We start from the raw sequence: 13,440 nt of genomic DNA, 5'->3' as shown, positions 1-13,440 counted from the left end.
GTATTCTACGATTTAATCTCTTAAATAGTAGGAAAATATTCTGCGATTTGGTGCTCATAAGTTGTAAAATGATATTTCCAAAGCCCCCTCTCTTGGATTTGAAGGGAAAGGGCGGTGTTCAAAAAGAGGGCTGGCTTTTTCTTCCTTTCGCTTTCTTTATAATTCTTAGTTGTATGAACATGACAAGGATTCAAAGAGACTGATATGATGTGTCATGTTGGGCTCGGCACAGAAAAATCTTGAGATCCACTTTTAGGTTCACGCATGCTTAGTACCTATTTGATGGATGGATTATGTCACCCACCTTCCCCTTGCATGCTCTTTCTTTCACATTTCATCCTATATTTGCAAATTTATCAATAATTATTTATTTTTCTTCAATTTTGTTATTCTCAATCACACAGCTAGTTTATGTAATATATTTTATTATTATTATTTAAGCAATTGACATAATAAATAATCTTAATTAAATTATGACATATTAATTAATAGAATTGAAAATAATAAATTTTATAATGAAACTTGCAAACAACAACAATATTAAAATCCAAAAAGCGGATAAATAATAAAGAAGAAAGGAAAAAGTATTTGAAAAGTGTCAACTTGAGAAGCAGCGTCGGTCGGCGGCGACTAACAGTTGACGGTCTGAGTTTGTTGACGCATTATCGTTTGATCTCTAACCATTGATAGAAAGGAACGAGCCAACTGACTCGCTTCACTTTGGGCTAATACGGCGACAGAGTTATACATATCCATCCATATGCTAGCATTAATTTAAGTTGTCTCCACACGTCAACATGCGTTGCCAATTTACAGAAGAGATATCATTTACTTTTTTTGAAAAGAAATAAAAAGAAGGCGAAAAACATTTAGAGTTCACAAGAAATTAAGGTACCATTTGGATGTTGAGTTAAATTCTTTATAAATAGTAGTGTGTTGAAATAGTTGAATGAACTTTATAGTCTATTTAAGATGAGTTTATATGTGTTTGAATATTAAAATAAATTTATATGTATTTATGAAAAGTTGAAAAAGAGTATGGATCCCACGTGTCAAGAGTTGTTAAGTTGAAAAAAGTTATAAATCCTATCTGTAAATAGATTTTGAGTTAAAATGAATTTAATGATTGGAGAGTTGAGTGTTCGACTCAGTTTCAAATTAATTAAATCTAACTTCTAAACGGGGCTTAAATGGACCTAAGCACTAATATATATAATTTTATTTTTATATTACTTGGATCAGAATTAGATTGCAGCTTGAGATGGTTATTTTCGACTATGACATGGGGAAATAGACATCCTAAAAGCTGAAAATAATGCTAGCAATGACAAAAGACTCCTAAATTATAAGCTACAGAACTGGCTTCAATATAACCCTTATTTGATCTGCTAGTTCAAGTAGCGAATCGCCTAGTAAGGGGATGTTGCAACTTGCATTGTCCTTAGCTTCGAAAGTTCCTTTTGGCTTGTGTTGCAGATAAAGTCTGGACCTCAGCAGAACTCAATAGCCCTCTCTCTCTTTCCTTTTTTTTTTTTGCCCCTTCATGAGCAACTAATCTTTCTCCCTAAATCAATGAGGTTGATCTTATTCTGATTAGGCGAATCTATTCAATTCCTCTGCACTAGTCCTTGGATCACCATTGTTTTAGCCACAACCACAGCCACAACCACAACCACAACCAAATCATTCCTAGAACGAGCACTCTTGTCCACTACTATCTTTTTTTTTTTTTTTTTTTTTTCTAAAAAAAAAATTGAGATTGCAAATAAAACAGCCAGGACTTTCAATCACTTAAAAGGTCGGTGCTAGTACAAAATGGACAACCAAAAACATTTGCAGATGCACACATTTATGGAAACATAGCATTGCATGATTGAGGGAGAAGCTTGTGGACGTGAATTTGTTTGGTGGATAAGAACTTCGAATAATTGCACCTGACTGTCAAAAGATTCATATATGTATATATACATATATATGAGTGTATGTATGTATTTATGTATTTATATGCTAGCTAGTATTCAATTTCACACAGCTGCTATCTAGTGGCAACTGGCAAGCATTTATTGAGCTGACACATCCGGATTTTGCTAAAAATCGGGCGTATCTGATAGCAACCCCAAATTCCAGACTATGAATGAGTTGGTTAATGTGTTACATCAAATGTAGAAACAGAACCAGAATAGATCGATCAAGACTCAAGCTCAATGACTGAAAAATTTTCCCCACAGAGAGAGAGAGATTCATACATTATCGGCCATTTCTTCCCTCTTGTTAACATGCCTATAGACGGTGAACATCAAAACTGGAAACCCTATGTTCTGGATCAACATCCTTGCATAAATAGAAGGCACCCATTTTACAATCGAAACAGGTTTATTGTATTTTCATCAACACAAAATAAGCAGTGTTATACTCAATTATGGAGATGAAAGGCGAGCCAGTACATGAGAATGAACAATTGATGCCATCCAAATAACCAAAATTTTGGAAATCCAATTCCGAAGCAGGAACATAGACCATCACCCATTCCTACTACAAAAAGAATTTACCTCCAGTACCAACATGATATCATAAAGACTTCTACTCTGGTCAACCATACTGCTATGAGGAACCAAGATGCTCAGGGAATGGTACGCTGATAGAGAGGTAAAGCTCCCAAAGCTTCACGTTCAGCCTTCTCTCTTTTCACCTGCAAAACATAACGCAAGTCATTTGATCATATATTTCAACCTTATTCATTGCTTTTTTGAAATGTTTGATGTCATGGTTAGATATCTTGACTGGAAGATTCTGTTTGATTACGCTACCTTCCACTCAAACCATTTCATTGTTTTGTTCACTTAATAAGAAATTCTTGAAAGAAGTCATCTTTCTTGGTAATCTACACAATTTTTTTTATCTGAGCTTTTGGAGGACAAACTTTATAAGCTTTACCGGTATTTGTTTTAATGATGTGGCACCTTACCAAGGCAAGGGCCTTCAGACCCACCCACCCTTTGAACACTAAACTGAACCTAACAGGTGACTTTATATCAGTAAATTTGAAAATACGGTAATTACCAAGAAATTCATCCCATACTGTCCACCAATTCATTGGTAGGAAATGTGCCATCATAATGAGTTATGGGACATCCTATGCATATTTGATCCAATACCTTAATCGATTTTCCATTGAAATATAGAAAACATAGCCTAGACCTAGACAAACATGCATCAAAAGAAAGGAGTAGATGCTCCGAACACATGCGAGAAAGAACATGCCAAAGTCAATAATAGCAGTCCCATTGAGGTTATAGATATTTTGGAAGCCTTTCTTCTTACTTTCTTGATCAGTAAGGTTCAAACCTGTCCCCATCTCCATTTGTTAGAAATACAACAAGAATCATGAGATTCTTAAGGATGTTAGGGATAATCCCAGCAAAAGAGGGTGACATGATCAGCAAAGCATGTAAGTTCGTCATTTTATATTTTTCAACTCCACTTACAAGGGCAAGCATCTCTTGAAGGTAGCTCCTGAATGGCGTTTGCATTGTCTGCACAAGAGTAAAAACAGCAATAAAGGCATATCGAAATTGACAGCACAATTAAAACTTAAAATATATTGCTTAAAGAATGAAAGATGCACATCCGAAAGCCTCTCGAGAAGGCTTATGACACGTATCCCTTTATGCCTTTCCAGAAACAAAGTTGAAGACTATGGGGACACAATCACTGAATACTTGTGTGACCTAATTTTTCATCAAAACGATATAGTTCATGAAACCCAAAAACAGTACAAAGTAGTCAAGAAAAAAAAAAAAAAACTTCAGCAACGACTATTAGTGCTATTAACCAATACGCATTTACCCATGTCTCAACCTGTAAAAGACATTTTTCCCCCAGGAATAAACCAAGTCTTCATACCAGAAAGCTTGTTTTGAGAACCTTTAGCACAAATAAAATTCCCATTAGAAAATCCAAGTGATTTTAGACACAAAAATAAAATAAAATAAAACGGACGGAGATTGTTATGTGTACTTAGAAGAAGAGATGAAGAGAGGAGTCTGGAAGTGAGTTAGCCATCAACTGAAGGGTTAGTGCAGCAGTTAGCAGTTAGTTATGCACGTGGTGGCACATGTCATTAAGCAGTGTATAAGTACATCTGTAGCCTTCCTTAGTTGATTGAATGTACTAGAATACCCTTTCCTTTCTAACTGACTTAACTTCTGGATTGTGTATAAAAAGGGATGTATTTCTGATGTAATGCATTGAAGAAAGTTAATAAGAGTGATTTCTTGGAGGAACTGATCCCTCGAAGATTAGAGTTTGAGTGCATTTCTGAGTGAATTGTTACAACTGGTACCAGAACAGTTCGAAAATCTGGGAGAATTTTTTTTTTCCCTGATGGCAGAAGGAACTCGTTTCAAAGAGTTGGAGAAGATAGTAGTGGGGTTACAACAACATCAAAAAACAAGACGGAAAAAATTTAGAAGACCATCAAGGAGCGTTAGAGGTATTGAATTCCAAGATAGATGTTTTACTGGAAGCTGTTAATGGTGGAAGAATGGGTCATCAACATATGGGTGGCAGACAAGAAGAGATGAATTCTGAGCAGATGGGTGTATCAAGAGGTATGCAATTTCGCTCAATTAAACTAGACAGATTTGATGGGACTAATCCAACGGGGTGGATTTATAAAGTGAATCACTATTTTGCTTTGTACCCTATGCCGGATGGGCAAAAGATTTTAATGTCATCATTTTACATGGAGGGTAGTGCTTTAATTTGGTTTCAAGATGCTGAAGAAACAATAATTTTTTATTCTTGGAGTTCTTTTATTGAGGCTTTGCAGTTGAGGTTTGGGAATTCATCCTATGATGATCCCATGGAAGCCCTTACTCGACTTAAACAAAGCACTATAGTAGCTGTATATAAAACTCAATTTGAGATGATACCCAATAGGTTGAAAGGATTATCTGATAACTATAAATTGAGTATGTTCTTGAGTGGATTAAAAGATGAAATAAGGCAGCCCATGAGGATGCTACATCCTTAGAACCTTAATTCTGCCTTTGGCCTTGCCAAGATTCAAGAGGAGTACATTCTTAGTGCTCGTGGGGGAAATAAGGGGGGAAGTTATCAAGCTTCTTATGTACTATTTCCTATAGGAGTGAATGGATTTGACAACAATGTGGGAAGAAAGCAGAACACTGTTGTAGGGAGAGCTAGTAATTTTAAGGCTTCCCTGTGCAGAAAGTGAGTCCAGCTGAGACGAAAGAAAGTAAGAGAAAAGGGTTTGTGCTATTTTTGTGATGAGAAATGGAACCCTAGTCACAAGTGTAGGAGGGCCAGAATTTTTGTGATGAAAGGGATGGGATTATTTGGAGGAGACGAGGTGCAAGGTTGTGAGTTTATAGAAGATGTTGATAGTATTGATATTTTACCAACACAGTGTGAAGTTCCTGAGATATCTCTGCATGTTATTGCAGGATCTTTAAGCCCAAGAACCATGAGAATTCATGGCAAAGTTCAAAAACTTTTCTGTGATCATTCTAGTGGACACAGGCAGTACACATAATTTCCTTGATCCCATGTTTGCTAGGAAAGTGGGGTTAGAAGTTGATTCTGGAAAGCAAATTAAAGTGCGAGTGGCAAATGGAGAAAGAATGAGAAGTGCAGGAATGATAGAGAAGCTACAGTTTCATATGCAAGGAAACCAGTTCAGTACTGATTTTTTCCTGTTACCTCTTGGGGGCTGTGATGTGGTGGTACGGATTCAGTGGTTAAGAACTTTAGGTCCTGTGTTATGGGACTTTAATGGCCTTACTATGTCCTTTGAGCAGAACAAGAAGTCAGTGACAATTAGAGGGATGAATGCTACTAAATCAGAATTAGTAGAAGATGTGCATATTTGCCAACTGACTTCAATTGAGAGGAAGGGCATGTTTTTACAATTAATACAGCAGCAGCAGACTAGTAGTGCAGAAGAAGTTGATGATGAAATTGAACAGATTTTGAGAGGTTTTCTGTAGCTTTTAAGGAGCCTAAAGGCTTGCCACCCAAGAGAAGCCACCACCACAAAATTAACCTCAAAAAAGGGTACAATGCCTATTTATGTTAGGCCATATAGGTATCTCTTTGTACAAAAGACTGATATTGAAAAAATATTTAAGGAATTGCTGGAGGCAGGAGTAATAAGGTGTAGCCAATCTCCTTTTTCCTCACCTATCATCCTAGTCAGAAAAGATGATGGTTCTTGGCGTATGTGCATTGATTATAAAGCTTTGAATAGGGAAATTGTTAAAGACAATTTTCCTATTCCTGTGGTGGATGAGCTCCTTGATAAGTTGTGTGGGACTACCATTTTTTCCAAGCTAGATCTCAGGTCTGGTTATCATCAAATTCGAGTGAGGGAGTCTGATATTGAGAAGACATCATTTAGAACCCATCAAGGCCATTATGAGTTTTTGGTTATGCTTTTTGGCTTAACCAATGCTCTTGCTACTTTTCAGTCATTGATGAATGAGGTATTCCAGCCATTTTTAAGAGAATTTGTTATAGTTTTCTTTGATGATATCTTGGTATACAGTAAGATTAAAGAGGATCATTTGCAGCATTTGACTTTGGTGTTGGATGTTTTAGCAAAACATACACTGTTTGCTAAAAGAAGTAAATGCAGATTTGGTAGTAAATAAATTGATTATCTTGAACATTTAGTGTCTGCTGAGGGAGTGTAGGCTGATCCATCCAAGATCAAGGCCATGGTTGAGTGGCCTTTGCCCAAGTCTATTAAATCCTTGAGGGAGTTCCTTGGATTGACTGGGTATTATCGAAAATTTGTAAGGGATTATGGATTAATTGCTGCTCCTCTTACTGATTTGCTCAAGAAGGATGCTTTTCACTAGGGACATTCAGCTACACAAGCATTTGAGGCATTGAAGCAGGTTGTTTCTCAACCACCTATTTCAGCATTACTTGACTTTACTAAATCATTTTTGATTGAGTGTGATGCATTAGGTAAATGAGTTGGAGATGTGCTGATGCATAATGGAAGACCTTTGGCTTTCCTTAGTCAGCCTTTGAAAGACAAAGCTTTGGATTTAAGTGCCTATGAAAAAGAATTTTTGGCATTGGTATTGGTTGTAAACAAGTGGAGGCCTTATCTCTTGGGAACTACATTTGTAATCAGGACTGACCAACAAAATTTGAAATTTTTGTTGGAGTAGAAGATAGGGACACCATCATAGCAAAAATGGCTCAGCAAGTTAATGGGTTATGACTTTACTATTGAGTATAGAAGAGGCAGAGAAAATGTGGATGCATATGCTCTTTCAAGAAGGGATGAGATGGTTGAGAGTGAGGCAATGTTATCTACTGTTACAGTCCTAAATCCAATGTGGCTACAACAGCTGAAAGATTCAAACTTGCAAGATGAGGAGATTTCTAGAATTTGCATGAAGTTACAACAAGGAGAGTTGCTGAATTAAGCCTTTACAGTGAAGAATGGATTGTTATTAAAAAAATGGAGGTGATTTCTGTCAGCTAAATCCCCTTTGAAGTAGCAGATTCTGCAATTCATACATAGCAGTGCTTTTGGAAGGCATTCAGGATACCAGAAGTCTCTACAGAGGGCCAAAACAGATTTTATTTGGGCTGGAATGAGGAGGGACATCAAGAAGTATATTAAAGAATGTGAAGTATGCCAAAAATGTAAAGTGGAGAATTTGCTACCAGCAGGGTTGTTACAGCCATGGCCAATTCCTGTGAGGTCATGGAGTGATATCTCTATGGACTTTATTGATGCTTTTCCTAATTCAAGAGGATTTAATGTAATTTTGGTGGTAGTTGATAGATTTACGAAATACGCCCACTTTTTACCCTTGTCCCATTCTTATAATGCAGCCTCAGTAGCCAAGCTTTTTATTACACAAGTTTTTAAGTTGCACGGAATGCCTGCAACAATTATGACTGATCGAGATGCTGCTTTCACCAATGGTTTTTGGAATGAGCTTTTTAGGATGCATGGCACAAAATTACATTTTAGTTCTGCTTACCATCCTTAATTAGATTGGACAGACTGAAATTGTTAATAAGTGTGTGCAGCAGTATTTGAGGTGCTTTGTTTATGATAGACTTAAGTAGTAGAGCCATTGGCTGCCTTGGGCAGAATGATGGTATAATACGTCTGTACATTCAACAACTAAGATCACACCATTTGAGGCCTTGTATGGTGTGACCCCTCCTACTTTGTTGCAGTATGTAGCTGGCACAACTGAGAATGAGGCAGTGGATCATGAGTTGAGATTGAGAGAAGAAATTCTCTCATTATTGAGGAAGAATTTGGTGGCAGCAAATGCTAACATGAAGCAACAATATGATAAGAAGCATGTTCACATGCAGTTTCAAGTTGGTGATATGGTTTACTTGGAATTGCAGAAGTATAAATACCATATTGTGGGAGCTATTGTGAATCCCAAGTTAGCAACAAGGTATTGTGGTCCCTTTAAGGTGCTGGAATGTATTGGGACAGTAGCATACAGACTGGAATTGCCACAGGAGTCAGCTGTACATTCAGTGTTTCATGTAGGGCTGAGCAAAAAATCAGAAAATCTGACTAAGCACCGACTCCACTCTGACTCTGATAAGTCGGAATTGGAGTCGGAGTTTTTTTAAACAAAAAAGTCGGAGTCGGAGGTGGCGATTTACCGACTCCAATTGTCCAACTCCGACTCCGATATTGTACATATTTTATAAAAATATATGTATTTTTTATATGTTAATCATATATATTTTATATAACTATAACTTATATAGTTAATTAAATTCAATAATATACTAGTATGAGCAAATTATTATAAAATAATATGCTTATACTATAATATAAACAGACTAAATTCACTAATAATAGTTTAGTTTATGTAAACACCATATTATTAACTATTACTATCACGTAACACTAATGTGTAATAACATGTAATACTAATTATATCATAACTAATGTATTGTGTATAAACACAAATACATAAATTTATAATAACATGTAATACTAATATATAATAACTAAAATATAATAACATGTACTAGTAATATATAATAATCAATGTATAATAACATGTAATACTAATGTACAAATATTAACATGTATAATAACAATAATTTGTACAATGATTTATTTTTTCAATTTTGGTTACGTTATAATCAAATTGAAATTGAAAAAATATTTTTAAAAAAAAACTGAAATATGGAAGCCCAAATCCGATTAGTAAGAGTCCAAGATTGTCAAACTGAAAGTTCAAATGAGCTAAAAAAAAAAGTCCAAATCCAACTCCTCTCCGACGAGTCAGAGTCGGAGTCGAATCGGAGGCTATGCGAATTGGAGCCGGAGTTGGAGGTCGGATTCGACCTCTAACAAAGTCGGAGTCGAAGTCGGAGGCGGGGCACTCCGACTCCGACTCCGACATTGTCGGTGCTCAGCCTAGTTTCATGTGTCCAGATTAAAGAAGCATGTTGGGCCATTGAAGACCGTCTCAACTGTGTTACCATTGCAAGATTCTCATGGTGCACTTCGAGCTGACCATGAGGAAGTGTTGCAGAGGAGAATGACTTCTGACTTATCAAAAAAAGAGAAGAATGACTTATGATGATAATAAACCATTTATTGAATTGTTGATTAAATGGCGTGGGGCTTCTGAGGAAGATGCTACATGGGTTCCTGTAGAACAATTGAGAAGGCAGTATCCTGACCTTGTGGGCAAGGTCTTTGGGGTTTGGTAAATTGTTATGTGTACTTAGAAGAAGGGATGAAACGAAGAGAGGAGTCTGGAAGTTAGCTAGCCATCGACTGAAGGGTTAGTGCAGCAGGCAGCAGTTAGTTATGCACGTGGTGGCACATGTCATTAAGCAGTGTATAAGTACATCTGTAGCCTTACTTGGTTGATTGAATGTACTAGAATACCCTTTCCTTTCTAACTGACTTAACGTCTGGATTGTGTATAAAAAGGGATGTATTTCTGATGTAATGCATTGAAGAAAGTTAATAAGAGTGATTTCTTGGAGGAACTGATCCCTCGAAGATCAGAGTTTGAGTGCATTTCTGAGTTAATTGCTACAGAGATAACAATAATAATTTTTTTTAAAATACTCTTAACATAAGAAAAGAGTTAAAGAAAACCTGAAGGTTCTCTTGGAGGAACTCGTGCTTCATGGAGAGGTCCATGGCGCGCTTGAGACGCTGATTGCGCGCGTCTACTATCTCCCTTGGCAGCCGATTCAGTGCCTCCTTCACATCAAGATCGTAGTACGGATCGTATAGATCGTCGTATCGAAGCCCTATATTTCATTTCAAATTATGCAAAAAAGGAAAAAAAAAAAAAAAGTGGATAAACATATGCATCGAGGACAGGAAAATTTAGGGTTTCGGAGAAGAGGCGGACCGTATATGCGGAGGCGTTTGGATAGGGTTTTCATGTGCTGAGCTGCGAACCAGTTCTTCTTTGGGTCCAGAAATGTCTGCAAAAAAGACGACATCTTTGCGTCGGAATGTGCAATCGTAAATCTCTTCGGAAAGAAAGACTCGTCCTCCAGAAGGCAGATATTCTGTGGGGGGGAAAAAAAAAACAATGAAGAGGTTAAACTAGGCCCATTATCAATTCATGGGCCCAATAGTAGACCAAAATGAGGCCTATAAACGAAGAGGTCTTACAGTCTTGGTCTATTTAAAACTTGAGAAGGCAATTTTATCAATTTACTAAAAGTCAAGGTCCTTGTAACAGTAAAGCCCAACCATAGCACATATCATTTTTTTTTTAATAAAAAATAAAAATAATTTACATATCAGCTCTAACAAGGATTATTAAGGAATTGTTAATTCTGTTCAGTAACTTGCGATATTTATTACATCTCAATATATTAATTTACTAATTTTGATATTGATTTAATTAATAAATCATCCTATAGTTTATAATGAATCGTTGCAATTAAAGTGTGTCATATCAATTGGCACATGCATGACAAAATAAATAATAAATAATAATTTTTTTCCAATCTCAAATTGTTGTGTTCGAACATCTGAGATTAATTCAAATATATATTTTATTTAAAACCTTTTTTTTTTTGGCCGATGCAGTAAGTTGGCTCAGGTTGAGTTTAGATAGTGAGATTAGATGAGATGATTTTAGATGAAAGTTAAAAATTGAATAAAATATTATTAAAATATTTTTTTAATATTATTATTATTATTATGAGATTTAAAAAAATTGAATTATTTATTATATTTTATGTAAAAATTTATTAAAATTATAATAATAAATGAGATAAATTGAGATGATTTGGACAAACTAATCTCACTGTACACATGATTGTCGATGTGGGAATACTGACAAACATATATAGATCATAGATGGCCGACCATCCAGATTTTAGCAAATGTACGTGATCTTTGACACAATTTACGATCACAAAATTCAAATATCCCACATGATGAATTTCCAACCAAACGTAGGAAAAGGGAAAGATCTAGAAAAAGGCTCACAACTCACATGAATAGCATATATGCAATATATATTATGCGTTACTTGAAGAGCTACCAATGTCCAAAGAATATAGACCAATGGTTGGTTTATTGACCGAATTGAGTTCGGTTTAGATTGAAACTTCTTCTAACATCTAAATATTTAACTTTTAAATCACAAAGATATAATTTGTTTTTACAAGTAAGATTAGACGAGTTGAGATAAAAATTGAAAGTTTAATAAAATATTGTTAGAATATATTTTTTTAATATTATTTTTATTTTAAAATTTTAAAAAGTTGAATTATTTATTTTATTTTATTTTATGTGAAAATTTAAAAAAGTTGTAATGATTAGATGATATGAGATGGAATGAAAAATTTTGTGAAAGTGAAATAGGTAAATTTGTCTAAACTCAAAACCTATTTACATATAAGACCCATAACTTTTTTCAACTCAACACTTATTTACACATGGGATCTATAATCTTTTATAACTTCTCATAAATATATCTAAACTCATATTAACATAAAAATATATCTAAATTCATTTTAGATAGATATCACAAAACTCACAAAACTATTTTAACTTACTATTATACATAAAAAATTTATTAAACATACAGATGCAGTTAAATTCCCTATAAAAAAAATGAGCTTTTGTGATTAATTTATTACAATTAAAAGATTATTTATAACTAATTTTTTTGTTGACATTAATTGATTATAAATAAATAATTTTCATATAGGATTAATAATTCCTCAATAATCATGCATGCATGGGCGTGCTCGATTCTTGGCCATGAATGCGGTTACTTGATATGGAGACGACGACAGCAATGAGCTGAACATAGATCAGATGTACTTGTCGGCAGAGCTGTGCGTACTGCTACTGCATGTTTATGATCATATCAATTACGATCGAGATCTACGGCCAGTACTTGCTACTGCTTTAGTCATTGCCTTTCCTTTAAAGCTACGTAGGTACCTACATGCATATATGGAAGTTTCATCAGAATACATGATGTGATGCTAACTATTTGCAAATTAAGAGAGATTTTATAAAAATAAATAAATTATAAAATATGTTTATAATTATAAAATATGAAAGAATTATAGATGCCGATGCCGTTGGGTGGGAGAGGAAAACACTTATGAGAGTGAAAATGATCGCATGCACCTGCCTGGGCGCCCGCTGAACTACGTACAGAAACTGCTGGGAAATCTAGTTCACATCAGGCTGCATGCATGCATGCATGGCCCATGAAACATTGAGGATCTAGGTAATTATTTACTTTAGAGGGAACTGATTCAAAGGCAAACCGATTAATATTCCTTGCTTTCTTATAGTCAAACGACATGTTATTTTCAGCTACTGTCGTTTGCATTGAAATAAAGATCTATAGTTTCTATATTTGGATTTTTTTTTTGGGACGAATACTTTATATATATATAAATAATTTATATTCTCTCAAGTTAATGAAAACTGAAAAATCATAATAAATAAATATATATATATTTTTTTTGAGTCGGGAAGGAGGGTTGAATCCAAAACTTCCATTTTAAAAATTTGAGTGTTATGTCATCAGGTTATATGCCTTTGACAATAAATATACATTTTAATAAGATAAGTGGCTAGTCTTTCTAGAATGTATGTCTTTATATATAATATGGTTGAATTAAAAAAAAGGAGTTCATTTATTTTTTTAATTTTTTAAAATGGTCTAATTTAATTAACTTAAACAAGCGAATACAAATTTAAGGAAAAGGTGAGAAATTAAGCAAATAGATTTATTAATTAAATCTATTCTGGGACAATAATTAATTTCATAGTATATCTACAGGTAATGAAAATCAGGTCGATCCGTACGTTTAGCCTTAGGACTAGATCTTAGTATTTATCTATATATATTCAGTTTAATTTTTTAAAAAAATTTATTTTATTTTTGGAAT

The 13,440-nt window shown here is 34.7% G+C and overlaps 1 protein-coding gene across 2 annotated transcripts; it reads right to left on the bottom strand.

Annotated features, from left to right (window-relative positions):
• Positions 1-2,246: 2,246 nt before the first annotated feature.
• Positions 2,247-10,659, bottom strand: LOC109001814 (cytochrome b-c1 complex subunit 7-2, mitochondrial-like). 2 transcript variants are annotated; one of them, XR_004802740.1, is made up of 5 exons: positions 10,413-10,582; positions 10,151-10,308; positions 3,486-3,533; positions 2,550-2,689; positions 2,247-2,331 (listed from the first exon to the last, which is right to left on the bottom strand). XR_004802740.1 is itself a non-coding variant. In XM_018979254.2 (4 exons), exons 1-4 carry the CDS (start codon positions 10,504-10,506, stop codon positions 2,621-2,623), a joined length of 369 nt encoding a protein of 122 aa, XP_018834799.1. In that variant the 5' UTR covers positions 10,507-10,659; the 3' UTR covers positions 2,247-2,620. The 2 variants fall into 2 exon arrangements, 1 of the variants encoding a protein (XP_018834799.1); XM_018979254.2 differs by having other exon boundaries at positions 2,247-2,689; positions 10,413-10,659.
• Between the last annotated feature and the right edge of the window lie 2,781 nt (positions 10,660-13,440).

Source organism: Juglans regia, chromosome 11 (assembly GCF_001411555.2).
Source record: "Juglans regia cultivar Chandler chromosome 11, Walnut 2.0, whole genome shotgun sequence".
NCBI lineage: Eukaryota > Viridiplantae > Streptophyta > Magnoliopsida > Fagales > Juglandaceae > Juglans > Juglans regia.
This window is presented reverse-complemented; position numbering and strand designations above follow the sequence as displayed.